Source organism: Megalobrama amblycephala, linkage group LG14, assembly GCF_018812025.1.
Source record: "Megalobrama amblycephala isolate DHTTF-2021 linkage group LG14, ASM1881202v1, whole genome shotgun sequence".
Taxonomy (NCBI): Eukaryota; Metazoa; Chordata; class Actinopteri; order Cypriniformes; family Xenocyprididae; genus Megalobrama; species Megalobrama amblycephala.
Window position 1 is genome coordinate 47,371,989 of NC_063057.1, and position 25,711 is coordinate 47,397,699.

The 25,711-nt window shown below is 37.6% G+C and overlaps 2 protein-coding genes across 4 annotated transcripts; both read left to right on the top strand.

The window, feature by feature from the left end:
- The first annotated feature begins 4,449 nt into the window (after window positions 1-4,449).
- On the top strand, window positions 4,450-25,408 carry LOC125245795 (gastrula zinc finger protein XlCGF57.1-like). 3 transcript variants are annotated; one of them, XM_048156558.1, is made up of 4 exons: window positions 4,450-4,514; window positions 5,143-5,379; window positions 22,112-22,150; window positions 23,679-25,408. In XM_048156558.1, exons 2-4 carry the CDS (start codon window positions 5,208-5,210, stop codon window positions 25,196-25,198), a joined length of 1,731 nt encoding a protein of 576 aa, XP_048012515.1. In that variant the 5' UTR covers window positions 4,450-4,514; window positions 5,143-5,207; the 3' UTR covers window positions 25,199-25,408. The 3 variants fall into 3 exon arrangements, with proteins under 3 accessions (XP_048012515.1, XP_048012514.1, XP_048012516.1); XM_048156557.1 differs by having other exon boundaries at window positions 4,468-4,660; XM_048156559.1 differs by lacking the exons at window positions 4,450-4,514; window positions 5,143-5,379 and adding exons at window positions 20,816-20,888; window positions 21,629-21,778.
- LOC125245869 (gastrula zinc finger protein XlCGF8.2DB-like) lies at window positions 14,045-19,180 on the top strand. Its single transcript, XM_048156678.1, has 3 exons — window positions 14,045-14,116; window positions 14,791-14,933; window positions 17,323-19,180. Exons 2-3 carry the CDS (start codon window positions 14,849-14,851, stop codon window positions 18,171-18,173), a joined length of 936 nt encoding a protein of 311 aa, XP_048012635.1. The 5' UTR covers window positions 14,045-14,116; window positions 14,791-14,848; the 3' UTR covers window positions 18,174-19,180.
- Window positions 25,409-25,711: the final 303 nt, after the last annotated feature.

Here is a 25,711-nt window from a genome sequence, read left to right on the forward strand (position 1 = left end):
ACAGTGTAGCATTAGCCGTTAGCCACGGATCACAGCCTCAAACTCATAGAGATTCAAATATAAACATCAAAATAAACACTTTACTCACAAAAATTGAAGCATGCATACAGCATGCATGACGAACATATTGTAAAGATCCATTTGAGGGTTATATTAGCTGTGTGAACTTTGTAAATATGCTGTAATATAATCGAGAGCTTGTGTGGCAGGGAGCACGCGAATTAAAGGGGCGACGCGCTGAAAAAAATCAGTGCATAGTTAAAACATTTATTTCAGTCTAGGACTAGTAAATCCACAATCCCTTGTGAAACTGCATTTAGACAAAAATGGGGTCTTTTTATATGTCAACAAATGCTTGTTTTTTTTTTTTTTTTTAGATAGTCATGTATGATAGTCAATACATTGAAATGTATGTGGAAAATATTTAAAGCTGTAATTAAACTTATTTTTAATGCTTTATAATCTAATTTTATCTTTGACCAAAAAGTGTAAGAAACATTTTCTTTAGAGCAGTGGGTGATTATTAATGTCTTAAACAAGACACAACTCTTTAAATGGAGGGTTCAAATCAGTGGTCTAGATCAGGGTAGAACATGGACATTTATTTCTAAATTATAACAGTTCTGATGCAGTAGCAGCTCCTGACTATAAATTTGGGTAGGGTAAATTCTGGGTCGTAGTGTTTAGTTTATGATAAACATTTTGTAAGCTTTATATTTTAATAGCTGAACACAACTTTAAACGTAAAGATTTATACTTTCAGTAATTTGATATACTACTCCACATAGGAAGAACAGACATGCCAACTAGTTACTGATCTGATGCAGACTAATATACATATAGCTGAAGTGGATTGATATTGTCATAATATGAGCATATTAAGGAAAAAAAGAAGCATGACCCCTTTAAATGAAACTGGAATCATGCCATTTTGAGAATGAAACCAACCTGTTTGTTCCTTAGTATCTTCATTTTTCACTTTAATAAATGTCACAAATGTGATCTCAGCATGTGTCGTCAGCGATTCAAGCGCTTTGAAACATTTAATCATTTTGAAAAGCTCTGTTTCCCTTTCGAGAGCGGTCACTTCGACATTGCGACAGCTTTACTGCGGGAACTCCTCCCCTTCTCTGAAATTTCTGAAGATTTTATAGGCTAACGGCAGTTAGAAAAACTGTCACAAGCTATGCAAATTGCATGCAAATACTAACAGGCTTACCTGTACAAGCGGCAGAGCGACAGCTGCGTCAGAATCTTCTCCTGCATGCTACTGCCATAGTCAAAGATGCAACAGAAGAAACTGCTCTCTTTACCACATTCGATGGCAACTTTTTGCAGTATCTGCGTGGGGCCCATCGACCCGCCGGCCCACACGAGCACTGCATCGCCTGCCTGGACTGTGTCCACTGTGCCGACCTGCCTGTTCATGTGCTGAGGACTGAGGAAAATTGCTTGTAGCATTAGGGGGACGAAGATGACGACACGCCCCCAGGCCGCCATCCTACATTTATGCCCCGTTCACCTTGAGGACGATAGCTTTCGTCATCTCACCGTTGAGGACTTTGTTTCCATCGGTGCCAGAGAGGAGGAGGACTCCATGTCCATCTTGGCTTCTGAGAAGGACTGGGCTGTGTCAGAGCCAGATCGTTCTGAGGCCGAGGGCCTTACTGACCTCCACAACCAGTTCACTAGGGTCCTTGCAAAAGCAGTTAAGGAATTTGACCTTAACTGGGATGCTCCGGAAGAACCTCCCAGGAGTAAGCTCAACTCCTGACACTTCCAGTCGGGCTGCCGCATGGCTGCTTTGAGGAAGAGGATTCCATTTTTTCCAAATCGCACTGCTCCGAGGACATCTTTGCCGCAAGCAGTGGTCGGGATTCGGGAAGCAGCGCCACTGATCAAAGAGGAGTCTGCGTCGCGACCGAGGACCGTCCCCAACTGCCAAACCGTCGTCCTGATGGTCCTGCAAAGAGGAGAGAGCTCACGGGAGGTCAGACCCCCAAGCGCCATGCAACAATTGCAATTGTGTTATGCATGTTTGTTCAATAAAAACACACACAGCTTCTCAAATAGAGCCTTTTCCTCCTCTGCCTGTCATTTCTGCATCACTCGCCCTGCCCCTGAGCAGTGCGGAGCCGCAGTCCATACCTGCTCAGTGTGTGTTATCATCATTATTAGTGAAATGGTCGGGGGAATCGTTCTGACTCCACCTAAGCTCCGCCCACACACACACAAAAAATTGCTGCATCCAAAAACTTAGGCAGCTGACTTGTTGCCTTGCTGCATGTTCACCGACAGCTGATTAATGATCGTTGCAGTCAAATTTCACCTCTGACAAAATTCTGGCAGTGTCAGGAGTTTTGAGGTGCAGTCCTGGAGTGCGGCTTCTCCTACTACAGCCGTTAAATCAAACGCCAATAAGCACAGAACCTGATGATGCAATTAGCGAGACAACTGATCAAAATTAATGTTTTTGTTTTGCTAGCCACCATTTCTATCCCGCATGTAGCAGCTCTCGGTCAGAATTGACTGATTAAACAAGTCTTGTTGCTGTCATGTAACGGTTTGGTAAGAACTCGCACGACGATGAGGAATCACAGGAAACAGGTTTAATAACAGAAACTCAGGAAAACACTTACATTGACTTTACACATGGATGAGAACGGACGAGGAATGAGGGAGAACACAGGGTTTAAATGCATAGGGCAAACAAACCCTGCATTCCATTCGGAAGGGCTCATCCCTATGCCCTAAAACACACCGGAGTGAGAGCTTCGAAGGGATGAAGGGTGTAGGGGTCAAAAAAACTATTTTTTTGGAACACACTTCAGCGTCATCTTAACAAGACAATCAAGGAGGCGCCTTCGTCTTTTCCCCCCTGGTTTACTCTTTGTATTAATACGCATTAATTTACTGTAGTAACATTATAAGCTACTGCCGGTCTTTTACTTTAAATATAATGTATATTGTGTCTGTGTATTTGAAACATTTGAATGGACTGATAAAGGGAGCTGTAAAGTATTTTTGTTGATGTACAATGTCGTTTTGACCATAATAATGTACCAAATCTAACTCGTATAAATATTGTAGTATAGAAAAATATGATATATACATATATAGGTAAAATTGAACTCCGAGCCTCCTGTACCCATTCTGTGACGTCAAACAACTTCCCTGTGCAAAAGGATCATGGGGACCCGAAGTGTCCATCAGTTGTACCCTTTGAAATTCTCCATTGCGAAGGGCCCTTTGAAGTGGCCGTTTTGAGCACTTCGGTTTGGAACGACCCTTCACTCCAAAGTGCCCTTCAGAGGGTGATATATCCCGTTTGGAATGCACAGAAAGGGAACTGATGAGATAATTAATAGAACATAAATTGTACAGTGTATTCAACTTAAAACCCACCCAAAACACATAAAACTTCATCACCCATGATTATACAGTACACTACAGAAAAGTATACAGTAAACTATTAATTCTTGCAAAAAGTTTTGTACAAAAAGCCAAAATTATTAAGACAGACTCTTTCCAGAAATTTAAAGTCAAGTGAAGGTAAATATTACTTCATTAAAAATAACTATATCCCTAGAATAATTAACATTAAAATGTGATTTTTATGCAGAGCTTTCTGTGGAGTTCAGCAGTTTCATTTTATTTTCGTGTTGGATTTTGTTAAAACTAAGCTGTTTTATACGATCCACCATGCGATCCACCCATACCTAAAGCTGGGTGCACACTGTGCAATTGTTGCTTGTCAGACTGTACGAACATGATCCTCATGTCACACTGTAGGATCTCAGCTGACATTTATGTCAGACTCTATGACAGTCAAGACACGTTAAAAAACGGACGCGCGCTTGAAAACGTGTCCGGAGTTTTACATCATCAACCCACACACGTTTGGTGACAGTGAATTTTTTTAGGATTTTCAAAATTTGTCTCAGACGACCAAATCGTGGCCAAAATCACAGTGTGCACCTGCCTTAAGGCAGCAATTTTTAATTGATTTCATTAAAATCTTTGAAATACCCCCTTTTTAACCAATACTTCCTGCTATTTAATGAATCACATTAACACATTTTCTTGCTGCTTTTTTTTTTTATCTTCTACTGATTTTTGGAAGATTATACATTTTATACAAATGTTCTGGTAGTTTTAAGATTCAAATTAACACTATATGTAATATTCGAAAAAACACACTGACTTTTATAGTTGTTTCAATACTGACGTGTTTTATGAATTCAGATTCTTAATTGTGTTTTTGTTATCAAATGTTTACTTTTTGCATTTTAATATCTGATGTTTTGTTTTACAATGTAGGCATAATCTTATAGTCTTTCAATAGTAGTTAATATTTCACAAACAATTCTACTCTGAATTCCTCTAACATCTATATTTGACTATATTCTGTGCATGATTGTCATTTTAGCCAGTGAGCAGGGCTTTTATTTTGGCGTGACGTTTTGACGTCATAAGGTTGCGCCTCGTTTTTGCATCTGTTCAGTTGAGGAAAGGTTTGTGTTTTGAAACATTTCAAGTATTTAAATGGATACAAACCGTTCAATCAATTGTATAGTCTTTGCAAGCGATGCAAATTGAGTGTAACATCATTTAACATGATTTCTATCAGTAAATCGCATCCACATGAGTATCAGAAAAGGTGCGTCTCATTTCACTGCCTATCTTGAATCAGTTTATTATATTCATGAATTTGGTCGCTGGTATGTTATGGGAGAAACTGAGCTTTTAGAAACTCCGAGTCAATTGAACCAAATGCTTCACATAATGATTCAGTGATTCGAATCGCTTGAACCATCGCGCGCTGACGACACATACTGGTTAAAACAGTGTAAATGCAACAGAAACACAAACGTGTAATGACAACTTTTACAAACCAACTGCAAATGTTTTCATGAAAGTAGAATTTATTAAGTAATATACAAATCTGAAATGTTTGTATAATTTGTGCTCTTTTATTAATTTGAAGCACTAGTTTTGAGTGTTTTTTGGCTAATAATAATAAAAAAATACCTTATTCATCCCTTTTACGGAAATTCAAGAAATTATGATTGTGATGCACCCAGAGATTTAGTTTGGATTTATTTTACTTTCTTTTAATTATTCTCATTTTAAACATGACAGATTGTCCAAACACAGAGAAAAACTCCTGGTGAAGCAACTGAGATCCACGTGACACTATTATAAAGATGGCATTTATTAAAGAGGAGAGTGAAGACATGAGGATTGAAGAAACATTCAGTGTGAAACAAGAAGAGACTGAGGAACACACAAAGATGGCGTTTATTAAAGAGGAGAGTGAAAATGTGAAGATTGAAGAAACATTCAGTGTGAAACAAGAAGATACTGAGGAACAAACAGGTTGGTTTCATTCTTAAAGCTGAACTCAGTCATTTGATCCTTATTAAAATGTTCAGCTCTACAGAAGTAAATGATATTTGAAAGTGACATGTGAAGGCAAAGTATGGTAACCCATATTCTGAATTTGTCCGATGCATTTAACCTCTCCAGTTAGTGTACAGACATTATGAATAGTGAGTAGTTTTTTAAATTTCGATTTACTGATGCTGTCAACATTTGATCTTCATTTAAATGTCTTACATAGTGAACATAAAACAGCCAGTAACTTTATAACAAACTGCAATATAATAGCTGATTTATGTCAAACTGAATATTTTTGAGCGACACAAACAGTTCAAATCAAAGACACAAATTGTGCACTAAAGGAAACATCTGTTGTGACATTGTTCGAGAATGTGTGTTTTTTCTCATGAACTCCATGTAGCAGCAACACAAGACCCACCATGTAAATGTGAAGAACAGACTCTCTTTGGATACTTAGGAACAGTAGATTTTCACAGTGAGACTGAGAGTAGCTTGTATATGATGCTGCAAATGAGTGCCGTTTGTTACTTATAGCTAAATAATGCTGTTGTTATAATGATAAGCTAGTAAGAAATATTTTGATACTTCAGTCTAAATGCCCACAGCTGTGATTTCATGTTGAACTCTTTTTGAAAGCATTTACTATATTGTTACTATTACAGCTGTTGAGATTAATTAATCATGAACATGATGTTCCAATTACAATCAAGGTTGCAGCTTCGAGCGTCGTAAACGATCATAGGGAGAATTAATTCTTTCATTAAAACCAACAATGTCGATCAGAGATTAGACTCTTTTGAGAAACTGATCATCTCTAGATGCACGCCAGTTCAAAATGTGTCCGAAAGTGGTCCAACTTGCTCTAATTTACTTCGGTAAAGTTGGTTTTATATTCGCACATTCGGACTTCTGATAAATTCAGGCTTTCCAATAAATGTGCAATAAATTAATGTTTGCGAATTTTAAGCAGCGACATGATATTGACAACCAACGATTGTCAACTTACAACATTTTTCACAGTCGATCAAAATAGGCAAGTATTGTTTTAATGGCATATTTACTTGTGAATGTCCACTGAATGTCCAATGTAGTGTGATTAACAAGGCTATTGAATACGGATGTCCGAATGTGCGAATATAAAACCAACTTTACCCAAGTCTCTAATTTATGCTGATATATGTCAAATAAACTCTTGTAATAAGGCGGCCTTCAGGCACTGATGTTGTGTGCAGATGCTCTCTCCCGACTGACTTAATGATATAATGCGAAACAACTTGCTGACACATCTTTATGCTATTTGATTTAAATAACCATGATCTTTTACACTTCTTTTTTTTTTTTTATGTTTGATTTTTGTGGTAGAATTTTCCCCTATGAACCTGTCTTAAGTTTACCTGGGTCGTCTGCTAATCAACGCCCCTAAACATTTTCTAATTGATGCTTAATAATAATATTTATCCCCTTGCACATCTCCTAATCGACGACGGCTTTGAGCAAAACAGCATCCACCTACTTCCTTTGTTACTGGCAAAGCAAATTTAGATCAGAATCATTGAATCATCAAAATCACAGGTTATCAGTTTGTTGATTACTCAATAGGTAATGGGATTATTATAGACTTTTATGTCTAACCAGCACTGCAAAATTTTCCACTGTTAGAACACATTCAGTCTTGGTAAATACTTTTCTATTTTCAAGAGTTAATTTGCCTGTAAGGAAAAAGAAATGTTAGTTGTTTGTTAATTATTAGTTAAAAAAAAAAAAAAAAAAATCTATTGTAGTGTTGTTTAAAGTACTGACCGTGATACCAAGTTGGTATTGACATTTTAAAAATGTGACGCTTTGAGCGCTGTTGAGTGGATCCTAAACACTTATGATTGGCCGTTGTGTTCACTTGCTCAACAGATATGCCTGTGATTGGCTACCATTGATCAACGCTTAAAAAACATGTTGTAAATAGTCAATAATGACGCTCTTCATTGAGCGCTTACACAGATACACCAGAGTATGAAAGCAGGCATCTATCGCGGACCGGTCGCGAAATACTCCCGCTCCCACTTTCAAATTCAAACACTTCTGTGTGCTTTCAAACTCTCCCGTGCGTTGATCATTGTAGCCAATCACAGACATATCCGATGAGCGTTTCAACATAACGGCCAATCAGAGGTGTTTACGAATCCATTCAACAGCGCTCAAAGTGTCACATTTTTTAAATTTCAGTACCGACTTGGTATCGCGGTTGGTCATTTTGACAATACAAATCCATCACATTTCCTAAAATGTCTACGTTTTCATATGTATAAATTATTTGTAAATATTCCCAAATTCACTGACATTAAGATTTCTTTATGGGACAGGTGATTTGTCATATATTTTAAAAAAACTAAAATACACTAGAAATGGATGGAAAATGCATCATCTGGGGGAATTAAATAAGACCTTTTTGGTATCTTAATGGTATCTTTTGGTATTTTAATCATATTTATTTATTTATTATTATTTATTTAATGGCATTGTCTATATTAGCAACAAAGCGCATGAGCAACCCAGTTTGCATAATTTTGGCAACCCAGGGCAGGGTCAGATATGGTCAAACCCATCACTAGGGGTTGATTCAACATGCTGAATCAGCCAAAAAAAGAGAAAGAAAAAAAAATCCGACAGCATCTGACTACAGCCAATGGAACGCATCGAAAAAATTAAGCTGACGGTCACTTAAAAATGGCCCAACATTGCTCAACGGCTGACTGTCGGCCTGGTGTGTCCTAGATTTTTGGGAGACATACAAAATGTGCAGTGTTTGGGGATCCAGGAACAGGTTTGGGAATCATTGATCTAAATGATTGTAACATAACTAACTTATATAAAATATAACTACAATAAACATGACAATAACAGAATTAACTTTTAGCACATCAAACACAAAAGTTATTTGACTCCAAGTCAAATCACATTTGTATAGAATTTTCACAGCACACATTGTAAGCAGCTTTGCAGAAAGTGTTGTTGTAAGAGTAGTTCAATTTAAGTTTATTTGTATAGTGCTTCTACAATACATTGTTTCAAAGCAGCTTTACCGAAAAGGTCATGCCACAGCATCTCAATACGATTGAGGTCAGGACTTTGACTAGACCACTCCAAAGTCTTCATTTTGTTTTTCTTCAGCCATTCAGTGGTGGACTTGCTGGTGTGTTTTGGACCATTGTCCTGCTGCAGAACCCAAGTTCACTTCAGCTTGAGGTCATGAACAGATGGCTGGACATTGTCCTTCAGGATTTTTTGGTGGACAGCTGAATTCATGGTTCCATTTATCACAGCAAGTCCTCCAGGTCCTGAAGCAGCAAAACAGCCGCAGACCATCACACTACCACCACCATATTTTACTGTTGGGATGTTCTTTTTCTGAAATACTGTGTTACTTTTACGAGAGCTGTAATGGGACACACGCCTTCCAAAAAGTTCAACTTTTGTCTCGTCAGTCCACAGAGTATTTTCCCAAATGTCTTGGGGATCATCAAGATGTTTTCTGGCAAAACTGAGACGAGCCTTTATGTTCTTTTTGCTCAGCAGCAGTTATCGTCTTGGAACTCTGCCATGCAGGTCATTTTTGCCCAGTCTCTTTCTTATGGTGGAGTCATGACACACTGACATTAACTGAGGCAAGTGAGGCCTGCAGTTCTTTGGATGTTGTTGTGGGGTCATTTGTGACCTCTTGGATGAGTCATCGCTGCTCTCTTGGGGAAATTTTGGTCGGCCGGCCACTCCTGTGAAGGTTCACCACTGTTCCATGTTTTTGCCATTTGTGGATAATGGCTTTATAACCTTTTCCAGACTGATAGATCTCAATTACTTTCTCATTTGTTGCTGAATTTCTTTGGATCTCAACATGATGTGTAGCTTTTGAGGATCTTTTAGTCTACTTCACTTTGTCAGGCAGGTCCTGTTTAAGTGATTTCTTGATTGTGAACAGGTGTGGCAGTAATCAGGCCTGGGTTTGGTTAGAGAAACTGAACTCAGGTGTGATAAACAGTTAAGTTATGTTTTAACAGTGGGGGGCAAGCACTTTTTCAGACAAGGCCATGTGGGTTTGGATTTTGTTTACCCTTCATAATAAAAACCTTAATTACCTTAATTTTGTGTTTACTTGTGTTATCTTTGATTAATATTTAAATTTTTTTGATGCACTTTTTCACACTACTGTAAAGTAGTAGTGGTTGAATAGGTAACATGGTATATGATGCCTATATTAAATGCTCATTATGGTTTAGTATTCTCAGTAGGCTATTTAAGTGATAAATTAAATATAAATATGTGATTATTTGACTAATGGTTTAAATGAATAACTGCTAGTCGACTAGAAATTTTAAGCCAGGGCATTCCTAATGTTTTTAAATTAGCTTTTGATCATGTATGAGTGTTGTGGTATTGTCACTTTAGAGTTCTTCTTGAATGGTGCGTATTGATGTTTTACATTTGTGGTTATTAATTTCTTTGGGTATAGGATCTAACATACATGTTGTTGGTTTTGATGCTTTACATGACTAAATGTTTTGATGTCTGACTGTGCCATTAAACTAGTGCTAACTTGTATTTGTCTCTTTTCACCTTAGACTTGATGCTGCTGAAAGAGGAGACTGAAGTACTAGATGAAATGAAGGAAGACCAGTATGAAAAGCATCATGATTTCACAACTGGAGAAAAATTTAGTTTGTCAGAGACTGAAAATTCATCCTCACGAAAAACGACTCTTAAGAAAGTAACTATAAGATATTTCAACTGCCAGCAGTGTGGACAGAGTTTTACTAAAAAAGCAAACCTTAAAATCCACATGAATGTTCACACCGGTGAGAAGCCTTTTACCTGCCCTCAGTGTGGAAACAGTTTCTCTCAAAAAGGAAGCTTTAACAGGCACATGATAATTCACACTGGAGAGAAGCCATTCAAATGTGATCAGTGTGGAAAGAGTTTCAGACATAAAGTAACGCGTAATATCCACATGAGGATTCATTCAAGAGAGAACTGTTTTACCTGTCATCAGTGTGAAATGAGTTTCACAGACAGGAAACACCTTAAGAATCATGTAATAACTCACACTGGAGAGAAGCCATTCATGTGCCATCATTGTGGAAAGACCTGCATAAACAAAGCAAATCTTGATATTCACATTAGAGTTCACACTGGAGAGAAGCCTTTCATCTGCCTTCTGTGTGGAAAGTGTTTCACACGTAAATCAAACCTTGAAGTTCACATGAGAGTTCACACGGGAGAAAAGCCTTTTACATGTCTTCAGTGTAAGAGGAGTTTCACATATCAAAGAGACCTGAATCGTCATTTGCAAACTCATCCTGTCAATACATTTTGAATGTTCGTATGCTGCCTGTTATTTTTTAATAAAAAAAAAATATATATTTTATGTGTAGCATTATTGGATAATTTATTTCTTCTCTATCTATCTATCTATCTATCTATCTAGCTAACTAGCTATTACACAACATTCTTATACCTCCTTTTCAGTACATGCTTTATTCTTTTTAATGTCCCTCTTTGACCAGCAGTTTAATATAGTTGGCTGGGCAGTGGCTACCCATGCTCTCTCATTCAAACAGTAGAGCACCACTCACGTTGTTTTGGTGAAATTGCGACGCGCATTGGTTAGACGTTACCAATCAGTTCAATGGAGGGAATGTATTTTTTTGTCTGATTTATTATGACAAACTCATATATTATACAAAATGAATTCTACATATTTTTCTTTTGTTTTACTGTGATTTTCATGTTGAAATATTGGGGGGGGTTGTAACTGTTGGATTTAAATATTGGGGGGGTTAGCTCCCCCCATCCCCCACAAACTACGCCCCTGTATTGGTTTCTCAATGTGCATTCTTGTCTGTACTTGTGTTCTTGTGAAATGTCATCAGCCAAGTACAGTTCAAATCCCCAGATGTCTTCTTGATCCACCCCTTTTATCGAGGATGCATCGAGAGGTGACTTGTGTGGATTTGAGACAGCCAGGTATCCCAGAATGCATCTCGCGCCAACCAGCAAGCATCAATAGTAAAGGAGAAAACCTGCGTAATTTAAACATATTACTGTTATTATGTCATGATATGTAGTTTTAAGAGTTTTTCAGGCATGAATGTACTGGTTTAAAGCTCAAATTTGTGATTTATTGATAGTGAGCGCCTTTCTGAAAATTTGATCTGTTATAGTTATAATAAATAAAAACTAATAAATGAGACAGCTGAACTGAAGACACTAATCAAATGAGTAACCAAGGATACAAATAAGTGGCGGGAAACTAAGAACAAAAGGAGAATATGTGACAAACAGAAAATGGTGCAAAAACAGACATACACGTGACATTACTCCCCCTTCCCGGAAGGCGCAACCTCGCGCCAGAAAGAGTCCAACCAGGGAGGGACGGAGGGAGGGACGGACGGAGGGAGGGATGGAGGGAGGGAGGTGGGCAGGTGCAGAGTGGAAGGATGCCTCCAGGGTGGTACTGGCAGTTTGGGGCACCATGGCGGAGTGGCCTCCATGGCCTCTGCCTGGACCCCAGTCCTCATCCACTCTGGCTATGGGGGCCATCCACTCTGGGCGGCCATTCTGCCTCAAACCCCACAGGCGGTCCTCAGCCAGGATGGTGTTGTTTTGTTTAGGTTCAGTCATCTGTAACAGTGTGTCACCACGGGCAGAAGAAGGCAGGAGAGCAGGTTTCCAAATAACACAAAAGGTTTAATAAGAAGTCAAAATCAAGGTAAGGCACATCCAAAACATAACAGTGACTGGACAAAGAACAGACAGAAACTGAGGGCTTATAAACACAGCAAACAGAGGAGTTAACAAGACTAATAAACAAGTCACAGCTGTATTGAAGACACTAATCAAATGAGTAACCAAGGATACAAATAAGTGGCGGGAAACTAAGAACTTTTTTTGATTTGCAGTATCAGTGTGGGCCTTATCGACCCGCCGGACCCACATGAGCATTGCATCGCCTTGCATCAACGAGGAGTCTGCGTCCCGAACGAGGACTGTCCCCAACTGCCAAACTGTCACCCTGATGGTCCTGCAAAGAGGAGGCGAGAGCTCACGGGAGGTCCGACCCCCAAGCGCCGTGTTCTGCATTATGTCCCCTTTGTTCCTGTAGGCGACAATTGCAATTGTCCACGGACGAACGTTGACACGTTTATTGTTAACAGACCGTTTCCCTGCCAGCATACTTAACCTCGCTGGGGCAGGGCTCCAGTCTGGATACGTTAGCATCCGTGACTGAAAGAATACGACCGCCATGTCAGTTCATAGGCGCGTGGAGAGCCATTCCAGGCATCTTGCCTTGGCTGCTGAGTATAATTCAAAACAGGTATTCCCTTCAGTTCAGATGCAGACTCCCCCTGCCCCAGCGTGGTTCCGTCTGTGATGTCGCCTCAAAATGCCCCTGTTGAGACAGGATATTCATGTGAATAGGTCTAGTCTGCTCGCGAAAGGAGCGATAGTGAAGATCCCTGCAAGTGAAACCGAGAGCGGATTTTACAGCTGTTATTTCGTGGTGCCCAAGAGAGATGGGGGACTCCGTACAATCCTGGACTTGAGACCCATCAATCGAGCGCTTCACAAGTGCGTGTTCAGAATGATAACTGTCAAACAGATCCTGGCACAAATCCGTCCCAGGGACTGGTTCATGTCTGTGGATTTAAAGGACGCATACTTTCACGTTCAAGTAGCGACGGGCCACAGGTGCTTCCTGAGATTCGGCTTTGAGGGCACGGTGTACCAGTATTCAGTGCTCCCGTTCGGGATGGCTTTGGCTCTGTGCATGTTTTTGAAGTGTGTTGATGCAGCGCTTTCCCCTCGCATAGCGAGTGGTATGTGCATTCTAAATTATCTGGACGACTGGCTGATTCTGGCCCATTCGCGTGATATGCTTCTCAGTCACATAGATGTATTGCTTCACCACTATGCAGAAAAAAATTCTGAAGATTTCATAGGCTAACGCCAGTTAGAAAAACTGGCCAATTGTCACAAGCTATGCAAATTGCGTGGAAATACTGACAGTCTTACCTGGCGGTTTATAAGGCGGCAGAGTGACAATTGCGTCAGAATCACGACTGAATGCTTACCTAGCTGATCGAGCAGCAAGTCATTTTCATGGGCTTTCAGTTTGTATTGCTTCATTTCCTGTTTCATTGATCAGTTCACAGTGGTTTCGTATTTAGTTCATTATTTTCTGTATATATATATATATATATATATATATAGCCTTCTGTTCTCTTCGTTCATTGTCTTGTGTTTGTTGTGCATGGAACACAGTTTCATTTCACTTGTTTTGTTAAAGATAAGCTGTTTTATAATGAATCACATTAATACTTCACATTTTTCTGACTTTTCCAACATGTTTAAGATTCAAATTAACTCTGTGTGTGATATTAGAAAGAAACACTGACTTTTATAGTTGTTTCAAGTATGTTTTATGAACTCAGACATCTACTCTGTTTTTGTTGTCAAATGTTACTATTTTAGGCATAATCTCATACTCTTTCAATAGTAGTTAATATTTTCACAAACAATTCTACTCTGAATTCCTCTTACAACTATTTGACTATATTCTGTGCACGATTGTCATTTTAGCGAGTGAGCAGGGCTTTTATTTTGGCGTGACGTTTTGACGTCATAAGGCTGCGCCTCGTTCTTGCATCTGTTCAGTTGAGGAAAGGTTTGTTTTGAAGCATTTCAAGTATTTTAATCGATACAAACCGTTCAATCAATGGTATAGTTTTTGCAAGCGATGCAAATTGAGTGTAACATTATAATGCTTTATGTAACATCAATTAACATTATTTCTATCAGTAAAGCGCATCCACACGAGTAACAAAAAAGGTGCGTCTCGTTTCGCTGCCTATATCTTGAATCAGTTTATTGTAATCACGAATTCGGTCTCTGGTATGTTATGGGAGAAACGGACCTTTTCGAAACTCCGAGTCAAGTGAACCAAATGCTTCACATAATGATTCAGTGATTCGAATCGCTTGAACCATCGCGCGCTGACGACACATACTGGTTAAAACAGTGTAAATGCAACAGAAACACAAACGTGTAATGACAACTTTTACAAACCAACTGCAAATGTTTTCATGAAAGTAGAATTTATTAAGTAATCTACAAATCAGTAAATTACCAAACACAAATAAAATATCTAAATAATGTCTGTATAATTTGTGCTCTTTTATTAATTTGAAGCACTAGTTTTGAGTGTTTTTTGGCTAATAATAATAATAAATATTTTATTCACTTTATTCAAATTTAAGAGATTCTGATTGAGATTTAGTTTGGATTTATTTTCTTTTAAATATTCTCATACTATTCTCATTATTCTCTTAAACATGACAGAGTGTCCAAACAGGGAAAAACTGGTGAAGCGACAGATCAATGAGACACGATTACAAAGATGTCGTTTATTAAAGAGGAGAGTGAAGACATGAAGATTGAAGAAACATTCAGAGTGAAACAAGAAGATACTGAGGAACAAACAGGTTGGTTTCATTCTCAAAAGCTAAACTCAGTCTTTTGATCCTTATTAAAATGTCCATCTTGAATGTTGCATTTTGAAGACTGTCATACAAGTGTCCAATTTTTAGCTAAAGTATAGGTCGCTTTACTGCACAACATGGAGGTGCCAGTGCAATTTCTTGCATTTTTTCTTGACAACAGCAGAAACAACTTAAAATACTAATTTTTAGTCATACAGATAAGTGTAATACATAATTCATAACAGTAAATTGTCTATTATTATTTATGTAAACTCACAAAAACAAGAAAACATTGTGCTTTTGTAAAATAAAGAAATCAAACAGGATGCGCTTTCTGCCGTTTCAGCAATTCTGAACAGCAGTGCGTCACAAAAATGAACTGAATCTTAGTGTGAAGACATCTGACTTGAGAAATATATATATATAGCTTAATATGTCTACTTTTAAACAAACCAATTCAAATTGAAAAGAAATAGTCTCTGTATGAAAGGTGTATTTCTCTCTAAAGGCGTGTCCACTGCGGAGATGGTGAGTCAGCATCGTCAACTTCATCTTTGCAGCCAACACTGATACAGAAAACACTAGTTTTTAATAAATAAATAAATGTGTCCTTGCTATTTGTTCCTGACACATTCAGATGCCTACAGTGGTGTGAAAAAGTACATGCCCCCTTCCTGATTTTTTTGCATGTTTGTCACACTTTAATGTTTCAGATCATCAAACAAATTTTAATATTAATCAAAGAAAACACAAGTAAACACAACATGCAGTTTTTAAATGTAGGTTTTTGTTATGAAGGGAAAACAAAATCCAAACCCACATGGCTATGTGTGAAAAAGTGCTTGGCCCCTAAACCTAATAACTGGTTGGGCCACCCTTAGCAGCAACAACTGCATCAAGCCTTTGCAATAACTTGCAATGAGTCTGTTATAGCGCTGTGGAGGAATTTTGGCCCACTCATCTTTGCAGAATTGTTGTAATTCAGCCACGTTGGAGGGTTTTCGAGCATGAACCACCTTTTTAAGGTCATGCCACAGCATCTCAACAGGACAGAGGTCAGGACTTTGACTAGGCCACTCCAAAGTCTTCATTTTGTTTTTCTTCAGCCATTCAGAGGTGGACTTGCTGGTGTGTTTTGGATCATTGTCCTGCTGCAGAAGTTCGCTTCAGCTTGAGGTCACGAACAGATGGCCGGACATTGTCCTTCAGGATTTTTTGGTAGACAGCAGAATTCATGGTTCCATTTATCACAGCAAGTCTTCCAGGTCCTGAAGTAGCAAAACAGCCGCAGACCATCACACTACCACCACCATATTTTACTGTTGGTATGATGTTCTTTTTCTGAAATGCTGCTACTTTTACGCCAGACGTAATGGCGTACACCTTCCAAAAAGTTCAACTTTTGTCTCGTCAGTCCACAGAGTATTTTCCCAAAAGTCTTGGGGATCATCAAGATGTTTTCTGGCAAGACTGAGATGAGCCTTTGTTTTTTTTTTTGCTCAGCACTGACCTTAACTGAGGCAAGTGAGGCCTGCAGTTGTGGGGTCTTTTGTGACCTCTTGGATGAGTCGTCGCTGTGCTCTTGGGGTAATTTTGGTTGACCAGCCACTCCTGGGAAGGTTCACCACTGTTCCATGTTTTCACCATTTGTGGATAATGGCTCTCACTGTGGTTCGCTGGAGTCCCAAAGCTTTAGAAATGGCTTTATAACCTTTTCCAGACTGATAGATCTCAATTACTTTCTTTCTCATTTGTTCCTGAATTTCTTTGGATCTCAACATGATGTGTAGCTTTTGAGGATCTTTTGGTCTACCTCACTTTGTCATGCAGGTCCTATTTAAGTGATTTCTTGATTGTGAACAGGTGTGGCAGTAATCAGGCCTGGGTGTGGCTAGAGAAACTGAACTCAGGTGTGATAAACAGTTAAGTTATGTTTTAACAGCGGGGGGCAAGCACTTTTCCACACAGGGCCATGTGGGTTTGGATTTTGTTTTCCCTTCATAATAAAAACCTTCATTTATAAACTGCATGTTGTGTTTACTTGTGTTATCTTTGATATTATTGTGTTATCTATTAATATTAAAATTTGTTTGATGATCTGAAACGTTAAAGTGTGACAAACATGCAATAAATAAAAAATCAGGAAGGGGGCAAATACTTTTTCACACCACTGTATATTAAATGCTCATTATGGTTTAGTATTCTTCTCAGTAGGCTATTTAAGTGATTAAGTAAATAGAAATGATTATTAGTCGGGGACATTTCTAATGTTTTTACATTAGCTTTTGATCGTGTATGAGTGTTGTGGTATTGTCACTTTAGAGTTCTTTTTGAATGGTGCGTATTGATGTTTTAAATACAACTAACTTGTATTTGTCTCTTTTCGCCTTAGACTTGATGCTGCTGAAAGAGGAGACTGAAGCACTAGATGAAACGGAGGAAGACCAGTATGAGAAACATCATGATTTCACAACTGGAAAAAAATTTAGTTGCTCGGAGACTGAAAATTCATCCTCACGAAAAACAGAAACTATAAGATATTTCAACTGCCAGCAGTGTGGACAGAGTTTTACTAAAAAAGCAAACCTTAAAATCCACATGAGTGTTCACACTGGTGAGAAGCCTTTTACCTGCCCTCAGTGTGGAAACAGTTTCTCTCAAAAAGGAAGCTTTAACAGGCACATGAGAATTCACACTGGAGAGAAGCCTTACATGTGCCTTCTGTGTGGAAAGGGCTTCACAGCAGAACTGAACCTAAGATGTCACATGAACCTTCACACTGGAGAGAAGCCATTCAAATGTGATCAGTGTGGAAAGAGTTTCAGACATAAAGTAACCCTTAATAACCACATGAGGATTCATTCAAGAGAGAACAGTTTTACATGTCATCAGTGTGAAATGAGTTTCGCAGACAGTGATCACCTTAAGAATCATGTAATAACTCACACTGGAGAGAAGCCATTCATGTGCCATCACTGTGGAAAGACTTGCTCAAACAAAACAAGCCTTAAGGCTCACACGAGAATTCACACTGGAGAAAAGCCTTTCACCTGCCTTCGGTGTGGAAAGAGTTTCACAGTTAAAGTGAGCCTTGAGAGGCACATGAGAGTTCACACTGGAGAGAAGCCTTTTACATGTCTTCAGTGTAAGATGAGTTTCACATATCAAAGAGACCTGAATCATCATTTGCAAACTCATCCTGTAAATACATTGCAGTGTTCCTCAGTGCGACAAGAGGTTTAGAAAAAGTAGTTTGTGTATGCTGCCTTCATTCGTTTTTGTGATTTAATATTAAAAGTAGAAAACCCTAAAAAAAAATCCCTCGATTTAATGATTTTAGGTTCAGGGGTAGAAAATGGATAAATAGCTTGAATATTTTGTTGTATATATTAGTTGGTTATGGTAGGTAAATGAATGACAGTACTAACACAGGATGGGGCCCTGGGTCTGGTTCAAACATAAATACTAATAAAAATAATAACTCCAGTATTATGTCTCTTCTACCACTATACGTTTTAAGCAAAGCTTTGTAAACCCTTAATTTTGTAAACAAACACTGTTATTGGCCATGCCTTCACTTAGTAGTACTTTTAACTTTTTCAAATTACCTTACTAAGCATGTGACTAAATTCAAATAACACAAAGAAATGTGAACTGGAGAAATAATAAACAATTTACTTAAGGTAATGTGAAATAAAGTACTTAGTACGTGTTCTAAGATTTTGCTGTATTTGGCCGAGCAGTCGTTTGGGTGGCTTGCCAATGTATTAGATTTCTCTAATACATAAAATAAGTAAGCTTGAGAGAAGAATTTATTGGAGGTAGTAGTGTAGCACATTTCTTCAGCAGCTAAGTCAGCATGTCGGCCTTCAAAATATCTTAACCCAAACATGAAGACAAAAGGGCTACAAAAAATAGACAACTGTTTGCACCTCCCACAGAAGATTGATCTTACCTTACAATCTACTCTGAGCAATGCTGTTTCTTTATCATTCACACCCATCAGTTTCTATGGGCCATAAGTCTGTATGGGCTTATATGGGCTTGTATTCATATCTTCCAATATGACCTCTCAATTCAACTTACACCACAAGCAATGAAATTGAAAATCAGTAGCACTAATATGACAGTAAATCAAGTAGGCCCACACACAAACACACCAGATATGGTTACAGTGAAGTATCATCAGAGAGAATTGTCTTTTTCTATTAATGAGGTTATCCCGGTTAATAAACAAATGACTAAAGAAACGACTGTGCATTTTCTTCAAACAAGTAGATAAGCATCCCTTAAAGGTCCCGTTTTTCGTGGTTTTTTGAAGTTTTGATTGTGTTTATAGTGTGCAATATAACATGTGTTCATGTTTCGCGTGTAAAAAAACAGTATTTTTCACATAATTTACTTATCTGTATACCGCTGTTTCCACTGTCATAAAAACGGGCTGATGACTTCCTTGTTCTATGAAGTCCCTCCTTCAGAAATACGTAACGAGTTCTGATTGTGCCAGCGGTTCCTGTGTTGTGATTCGACAGCAGCTTAGCGCATCTTGCCCGGAAAGGTCACGCCTCTTACCATAACGTGGAGATGCACGCGCTCAGTGTTATTGTAAACATGTGTTTAATTTTACCCTATCAATTTGAGCCGGAATCAGACCCGGTGATTGGACTGCGGGATGAAAATAACAGCGTTTTGACGACATGACGACAAACACACTCTACAAACGCAACTCTTGTGTATTCCTGTGGGCGGAGGTTAGTCAAAAAACTGTTTTAGTGACGTCATTAAAGAAGGAAGTAGAGGGATGTAGTCCAAACTGGCCGTTTGATGTAGGCAACTTCTGTTAAATAAAATATCTCGCTTGGCATTGAACTTTGAGCTTTAAAATTTTACATATTTTATTTATACTCTAACAACAACATTACACACTAACTAAAGTTTGAAACATGGGATCACGAAGAACGGGACCTTTAATATTTTGGAGAACTATTGCGAATTGCATGTTCCTTTCCCTCGCTCCTCGCAAGCTGCCCCGTCCACCCATGAAGAGTAAACTTTGGAAATGACCCAATCAGAAACCAGTAAAATAAACATTAGCAGGTATTTTAGTGCAAACAAGTTAGTGTGTGTATGAGCAAATGTAAATCCTTGTACCTTAAAAGGGTTATTCACCCAAAAATGAAATTTCTGTCATAAAGTACTCACCCTCATGTAGTCCCAAACCTGTAAGACCTTGATTCATCAACACAAATTAAGATATTTTTGATGAAATCTGAGGGTTTCTGAACCATTGTCGTCATTGCACCTTTTGAGGTCCAGAAAGGTAGTAAAGACTTCTTTAAAATAGTCTAAAATATGTGACTACAGTGGTTCAACCTTAATGTTATCAAGCAACGAGAATACTTTTTGTGCGCAAAAACAAAACAAAAATAACGACTTCATTTGAGTGACGTAGGGGCCGGCGTTCGGACGTAAACAGAAGCCTCCACTGCATTCACAAAGTCAACTACGTATGGCAGTTCAAATTGTTAAATATAGTTGTTATTTTTGTATTGTTTTTGCGATTTTTGTTTTGTTCTGTTCTGTTGAGTAAATTACATATTTAAAGATACTAAAACAGAAAACAGTTAATTAAAATTGTATTAATATTTCACAATATTACAGTTTTAACTGTATTTTTTATTAAATAAATTCCGCCTTGTGAGGAGAAGAGACTTCTTTCAAAAACATTAAAAAAATTGAATGTTTCCAAACTTTTGACAGGTGTATGATGTATAAACTCTGCTTTATAAACTCATGCACTCTTTTTAACATTTGTCACTATTTGTATTTTAATAAAAGGATATCTGTTCTTTCTATGCACTTGTCATTTTTTCCTTCGGGCAGGACTTTTATTTTGGTTTGGCGGTGTGACGTCATAAGGCTACGCCGCGATACTGCATCTGTTGTGGCTGAAGAAAGGTTTGTGCTCTTAAACATTTAAGTTGTTTAAATCGAAATCTTCAATCAATTTTATAATTATTACAAACGATGCAAAGTAAATTATTTATTATTAAAAGTAGCATCATTGTTTAACTAATGGTTTACACCTGGTAACTTAATGCGATTTATTGATCGAATAGTTATCCGATTTGTTAAATATCTTCCATTTACTCTTGGCCATATAAATGTGTCTTTGCAAAATAAATATACATCCGATCTTCAATACCTTATATGCAAATGTAGCGGAGTTCACGTCGACTATAGCAAAGAGAGCTGTTTTATTTATTATCATCAGCTGATTTCAAGACAAAGACTGTGCCGCCAAACTTTGTTTCATTTGCGGCAGTTTGCGCGTCGTCTTACTGAAGAGACCGGTCTCAAAACAGCTGAATAATCTTTATTTTTGACAGTAAAATGCATCCACACATGAGTAACAGAAGTGCGTTTAATGTTGCTCCCTATATCGTGAATCAGTTTATCGTAAGCATGAATTCGCAAAAGTTGCAATTAGTGATGAGAGAAACGAAACTTTCGAGATTTTGAGTCTGTTGAATTCATTATACGTAAAATGATTCACTCGACTCGCTCGAGTCACATCACTCTGACTCCCTTACCAGTGCACTGACTACTGAAGTAGGGAGCTGATTGAGACGCACCCAGAGATTTATTTTATATGATTTTTTTCTTTCTGTTAATTATTCTCATCTTAATCATGACAGAGTGTCCAAACACAGAGGAACTCCTGGTGAAACAACTGAGATCCACGTGACACACTATTATAAAGATGGCATTTATTAAAGAGGAGAGTGAAGAAATGAAGATTGAAGAAACATTCAGAGTGAAACAAGAAGATACTGAGGAACAAACAGGTTGGTTTTATTCTTAAAGCTTCTCAGTCATTTGTTCATTATTTAGATGTTCAGATCTACCCAAATGAACAATATTTTTGAAGAATGTCTTATGAATGTCATAATTAAAGTGGTTTTATTTGACATGGAGCTGTTCCTTCATCTGGACATGTTGAGATCACATGACCAGACAAATACTAATGCTGCCTTCAATGCTGATATTATAACACAGTTGCTGGAATGCATAACACGAGGGGGAAAAAAAACTAGTTCTCATATAGAAATTAAAGGGGTAAAAAAAAAGAATCAATTATATTATTGCTCTGATACTCATTTTCTTCTTTTCTCATATAGATTGCAAGGATTTCAGATTACCTCAGGAGGACTCAAATGGTAAAATATTCACCTTTTATTGAATAATCACTTGAGGAATTAGGCCTAACCCTTGTTTTTTTTTTTCCCCCATCTGGGTATTATTCTGTTATTTAATGCTAGTAATAATTTAAGTTCACTTTTTGAGTAATACATTTCCTCCAGAAATAATCCCATAAATAAAAGAAGTAAATTTCTTTATTTGGTGGTACTTGAGATTCATGCAACAAATTTCCCATTGTTTCAAGTTATATATATATATATAGAGAGAGAGAAAAGACACTTGATCATAAACTATACATAAACTATATGTGATGAGATCTGGGAAAACCTGTCGGATATCACGATGGAATGTTTTCAGTAATGTCAAAAAATAGGTTGAATGTCACCTGGCGGAGGTGGAAAAGAAGAAAAAAAAAAAAAAAAAAAAAAAATCGCCCATAGCTTTCCCTCTCTTAACACAACAAAGACAGATCACCTATCAAAATAAACCACATAACATGTAGAATGACGGTGTAATAATGCGCATTTCCCGCCAGTCCTGCATAAACTATGCCACGCAAAGATTTTTGTCTAATACAACATTGTCGTGAGAAGGTTGAGCACAAGAGAACAACGGAGCTATGAACATACATGTTCTACTTATGTGTTTATTAGAGGTTGAATTCAAATCAAATACTACCATACTACTTCTGAATAGGATGTCTACTTCATAAAATGTACGAAAATACGGAAATATATGGTTTAGATTACTCAAACCATAAATGGAGGCTCCATTAAATGGTCAGTAATGGAGCTTGGATGTCATCTAGTGAAAAAGTTTGGTACTGCACCCAAAACAAACTCTTACTGAAAGCTCTCCCCCCCCCCCATATATAAATATAATCAACCTAAAATTTGCAATGTTGACATTTTTGGCTTTGATTTTCTTGCAGTTGAAGAGTAAAACATGCTTTGTAATATATTATTATAAAATATAAACTATAATATTTTTTACATTAAACATATAACTTTTTATTTCACTTTCCTAATTTATTTCACTTCTAAAATAATCTGACAAGTGTCTTCTTAAAACAGGACTAACCTTAGGTCTGTATTCCAAAGCGTTTGGATAGTGCACTTTAATGTCTATGCGAAAAAAGGGGGTTACAGTTCTTTAAACATGTTTTTCTCAGAATTCCGTTCCTGAAAATCAGAGTGATCAGCCGACTTCAGATAACCATAAGTTGAATCCAGCTTTCATATGATATTGAAACCTGTAATATGTAAAAATTTCACCATGGGATGGGCTTTCGCAAATCTTATCACAAATAATAATAGGTTTTATTTATATAGCGCCTTTCCAGAGCTCAAGGATGCTTAAACGTTAAATATTGATGTTACAGTAATTTAGTTCTTGTACAAAACTGTGCTTAAGTAGTTTAAAAATTGTGTACTTTGACATTTTAAGTGATGTATCTGTACTTTTACTATCTTTCTATCTATTTATCCATCTATTGCATTGTGCCTTTAAACAGGGTTAACTTGTATTTCTCTTTTTCTGCTGTAGAACTGATGGTGTTGAAAGAGGAGAGTGAAGTACTGAATGAAATGGAAGAGAAAGAACATGACTTCATACCTGGAGAAAAGACTTCCTCTCAAAAAAGAGCTCAAAAGTCGGAAACCCATCCCCCAAGTGGGAATCACTTGGGAGCTCACTCAAGAGAGAACTGTTTTATTTGTCATCAGTGTGGAATGATTTTCACTGACATGAGACTCTTTAACAGGCATATAATAATTCACTCTGGAGAGAAGCCTTTCAAATGCAAGCAGTGTGAAAAGAGTTTCCGATTCAATAAATACCTTAAGATTCATATGAGAATGCACACTGTAGAGAAGCCTTTCACATGCTCTCAGTGTGAAAAGGGTTTCTGTCATAAAGTAAGTCTCAAGAATCATATGAGACTTCACACTGGAGAGAAGCCTTTCACGTGCCCTCAATGTGGAAAGAATTTCACATATAGACCAACGCTTAATGCCCACATGAAAAGTCACACTGGAGAGAGCCCTTACACCTGCAAACTGTGTGGGAAGAGCTTCTCACAAAAAGGAAATCTTAAGTATCACATGAGAATTCACACTGGAGAGAAGCCTTTCACTTGCCATCACTGTGGAAAGAGTTTCAGACATAAAGTAAGCATCAAGTCTCACATGAGAATTCATACCGGAGAGAAGCCTTTCAAATGCACCCAGTGCGAAATGAGTTTTACATATAAAGAATCCCTTGATGTCCACTTGATAAGTCACACTGGAGAGAGTCCTTACCCTTGCAAACTGTGTGGGAAGAGCTTCTCACAAAAAGGAAATCTCAAGTATCACATGAGAATTCACACTGGAGAGAAGCCTTTCACATGTGATCAGTGTGGAAAGAGTTTTAGACATAAAGTGACCCTTAATAAGCACATAAAGATTCACTCAAGAGAGAACTCTTTTAAATGTAATCAGTGTGGAAGTAGTTTCACAGATAGAAATCACCTTAAGAAGCATATAATAACTCACATCGGAGAGAAGCCTTTTATGTGCCATCAATGTGGAAAGAGTTTCACACTTAAAGGAAACCTCAAGACACACATGAGAATTCACACTGGAGAGAAGCCTTTCACCTGCCCTCAGTGTGGAAAGAGTTTCAGATTTAAAGGAAATCTTGACACTCACATGAGACTTCACACTGAAGAGAGGCGTTTCACATGTCTTCAGTGTAAAAAGAGTTTCAAATATCAAAGAGACCTGACACATCATTTGCAAACTCATTCTGAAAAGAAACTGCAGTGTGGCAAGGGGTCTAGAAAAAGTAGCATTTTCAAAAATCACACAAGCATTCACTCTGAAAAAAGACGATTTAATTGTGATAAATGTAACAAAAAATTTATTTTGCCATCACACTTAGAGATACACCTGAAAAGTCATGCAGGTGTCAGACCCTATTTGTGTTCTTTGTGTGGAAAGAGATTTAAATGGCTCAGAAGTTTAAAATGGCACCAGAAAATACGTATCTGTGTGAAATCTAGGCTACTTTCACACCACAGCTGAATGTGGCCCAGATCTGATTTTCTGCTCAAATTTAACATGCACGTTTTACATGTAAATGAATATGTAAATTGAATTGCAAAATTTAGGAAACATAAATAACTTTTAGAGTCTGAATATGTATTGATTTAATTTAGATAGGTGTAGATACATGCACATAATATCATCTAATACAATTGAAAAATGATAAATAAAAAAACAAAATGAATGAAACCATGAACATTGCACAGTTATTTGATTTTAGTCAATGAATGCACAGGTAAACATGTTGTCAATCTGGACTTGAATATGGCTACTTTTGGAGCTCTTCTGATGTAATTTGTAAGCTGGTTCCAGCTGCGTGTTACCAATGATCCTGTCTAAAACTATAATTTGACACCAACATTTTTTTAATTTTTTTAACAAGGCCTGTTTTAAATTGTAGTTTGACAGGCCCAAACTGTTTTCTTAATGCTTTTTCACGGTAAATGTAAGAGTCCTTTAAAAAAAAAAAAAAATTGGAATTTGAATAATGTA

Coding starts and splice junctions, on each gene's coding strand:
- LOC125245795 (XM_048156558.1), top strand. CDS start 5,208: ATGGCATTTATTAAAGAGGAGAGTGAAGACATGAGGATTGAAGAAACA. Junction 5,380..22,111: donor AGATACTGAGGAACAAACAG/GTTGGTTTCATT, acceptor TTTCTCATATAG/ATTGCAAGGATTTCAGATTA. Junction 22,151..23,678: donor ACCTCAGGAGGACTCAAATG/GTAAAATATTCA, acceptor TTTCTGCTGTAG/AACTGATGGTGTTGAAAGAG.
- LOC125245869 (XM_048156678.1), top strand. CDS start 14,849: ATGTCGTTTATTAAAGAGGAGAGTGAAGACATGAAGATTGAAGAAACA. Junction 14,934..17,322: donor AGATACTGAGGAACAAACAG/GTTGGTTTCATT, acceptor TTTTCGCCTTAG/ACTTGATGCTGCTGAAAGAG.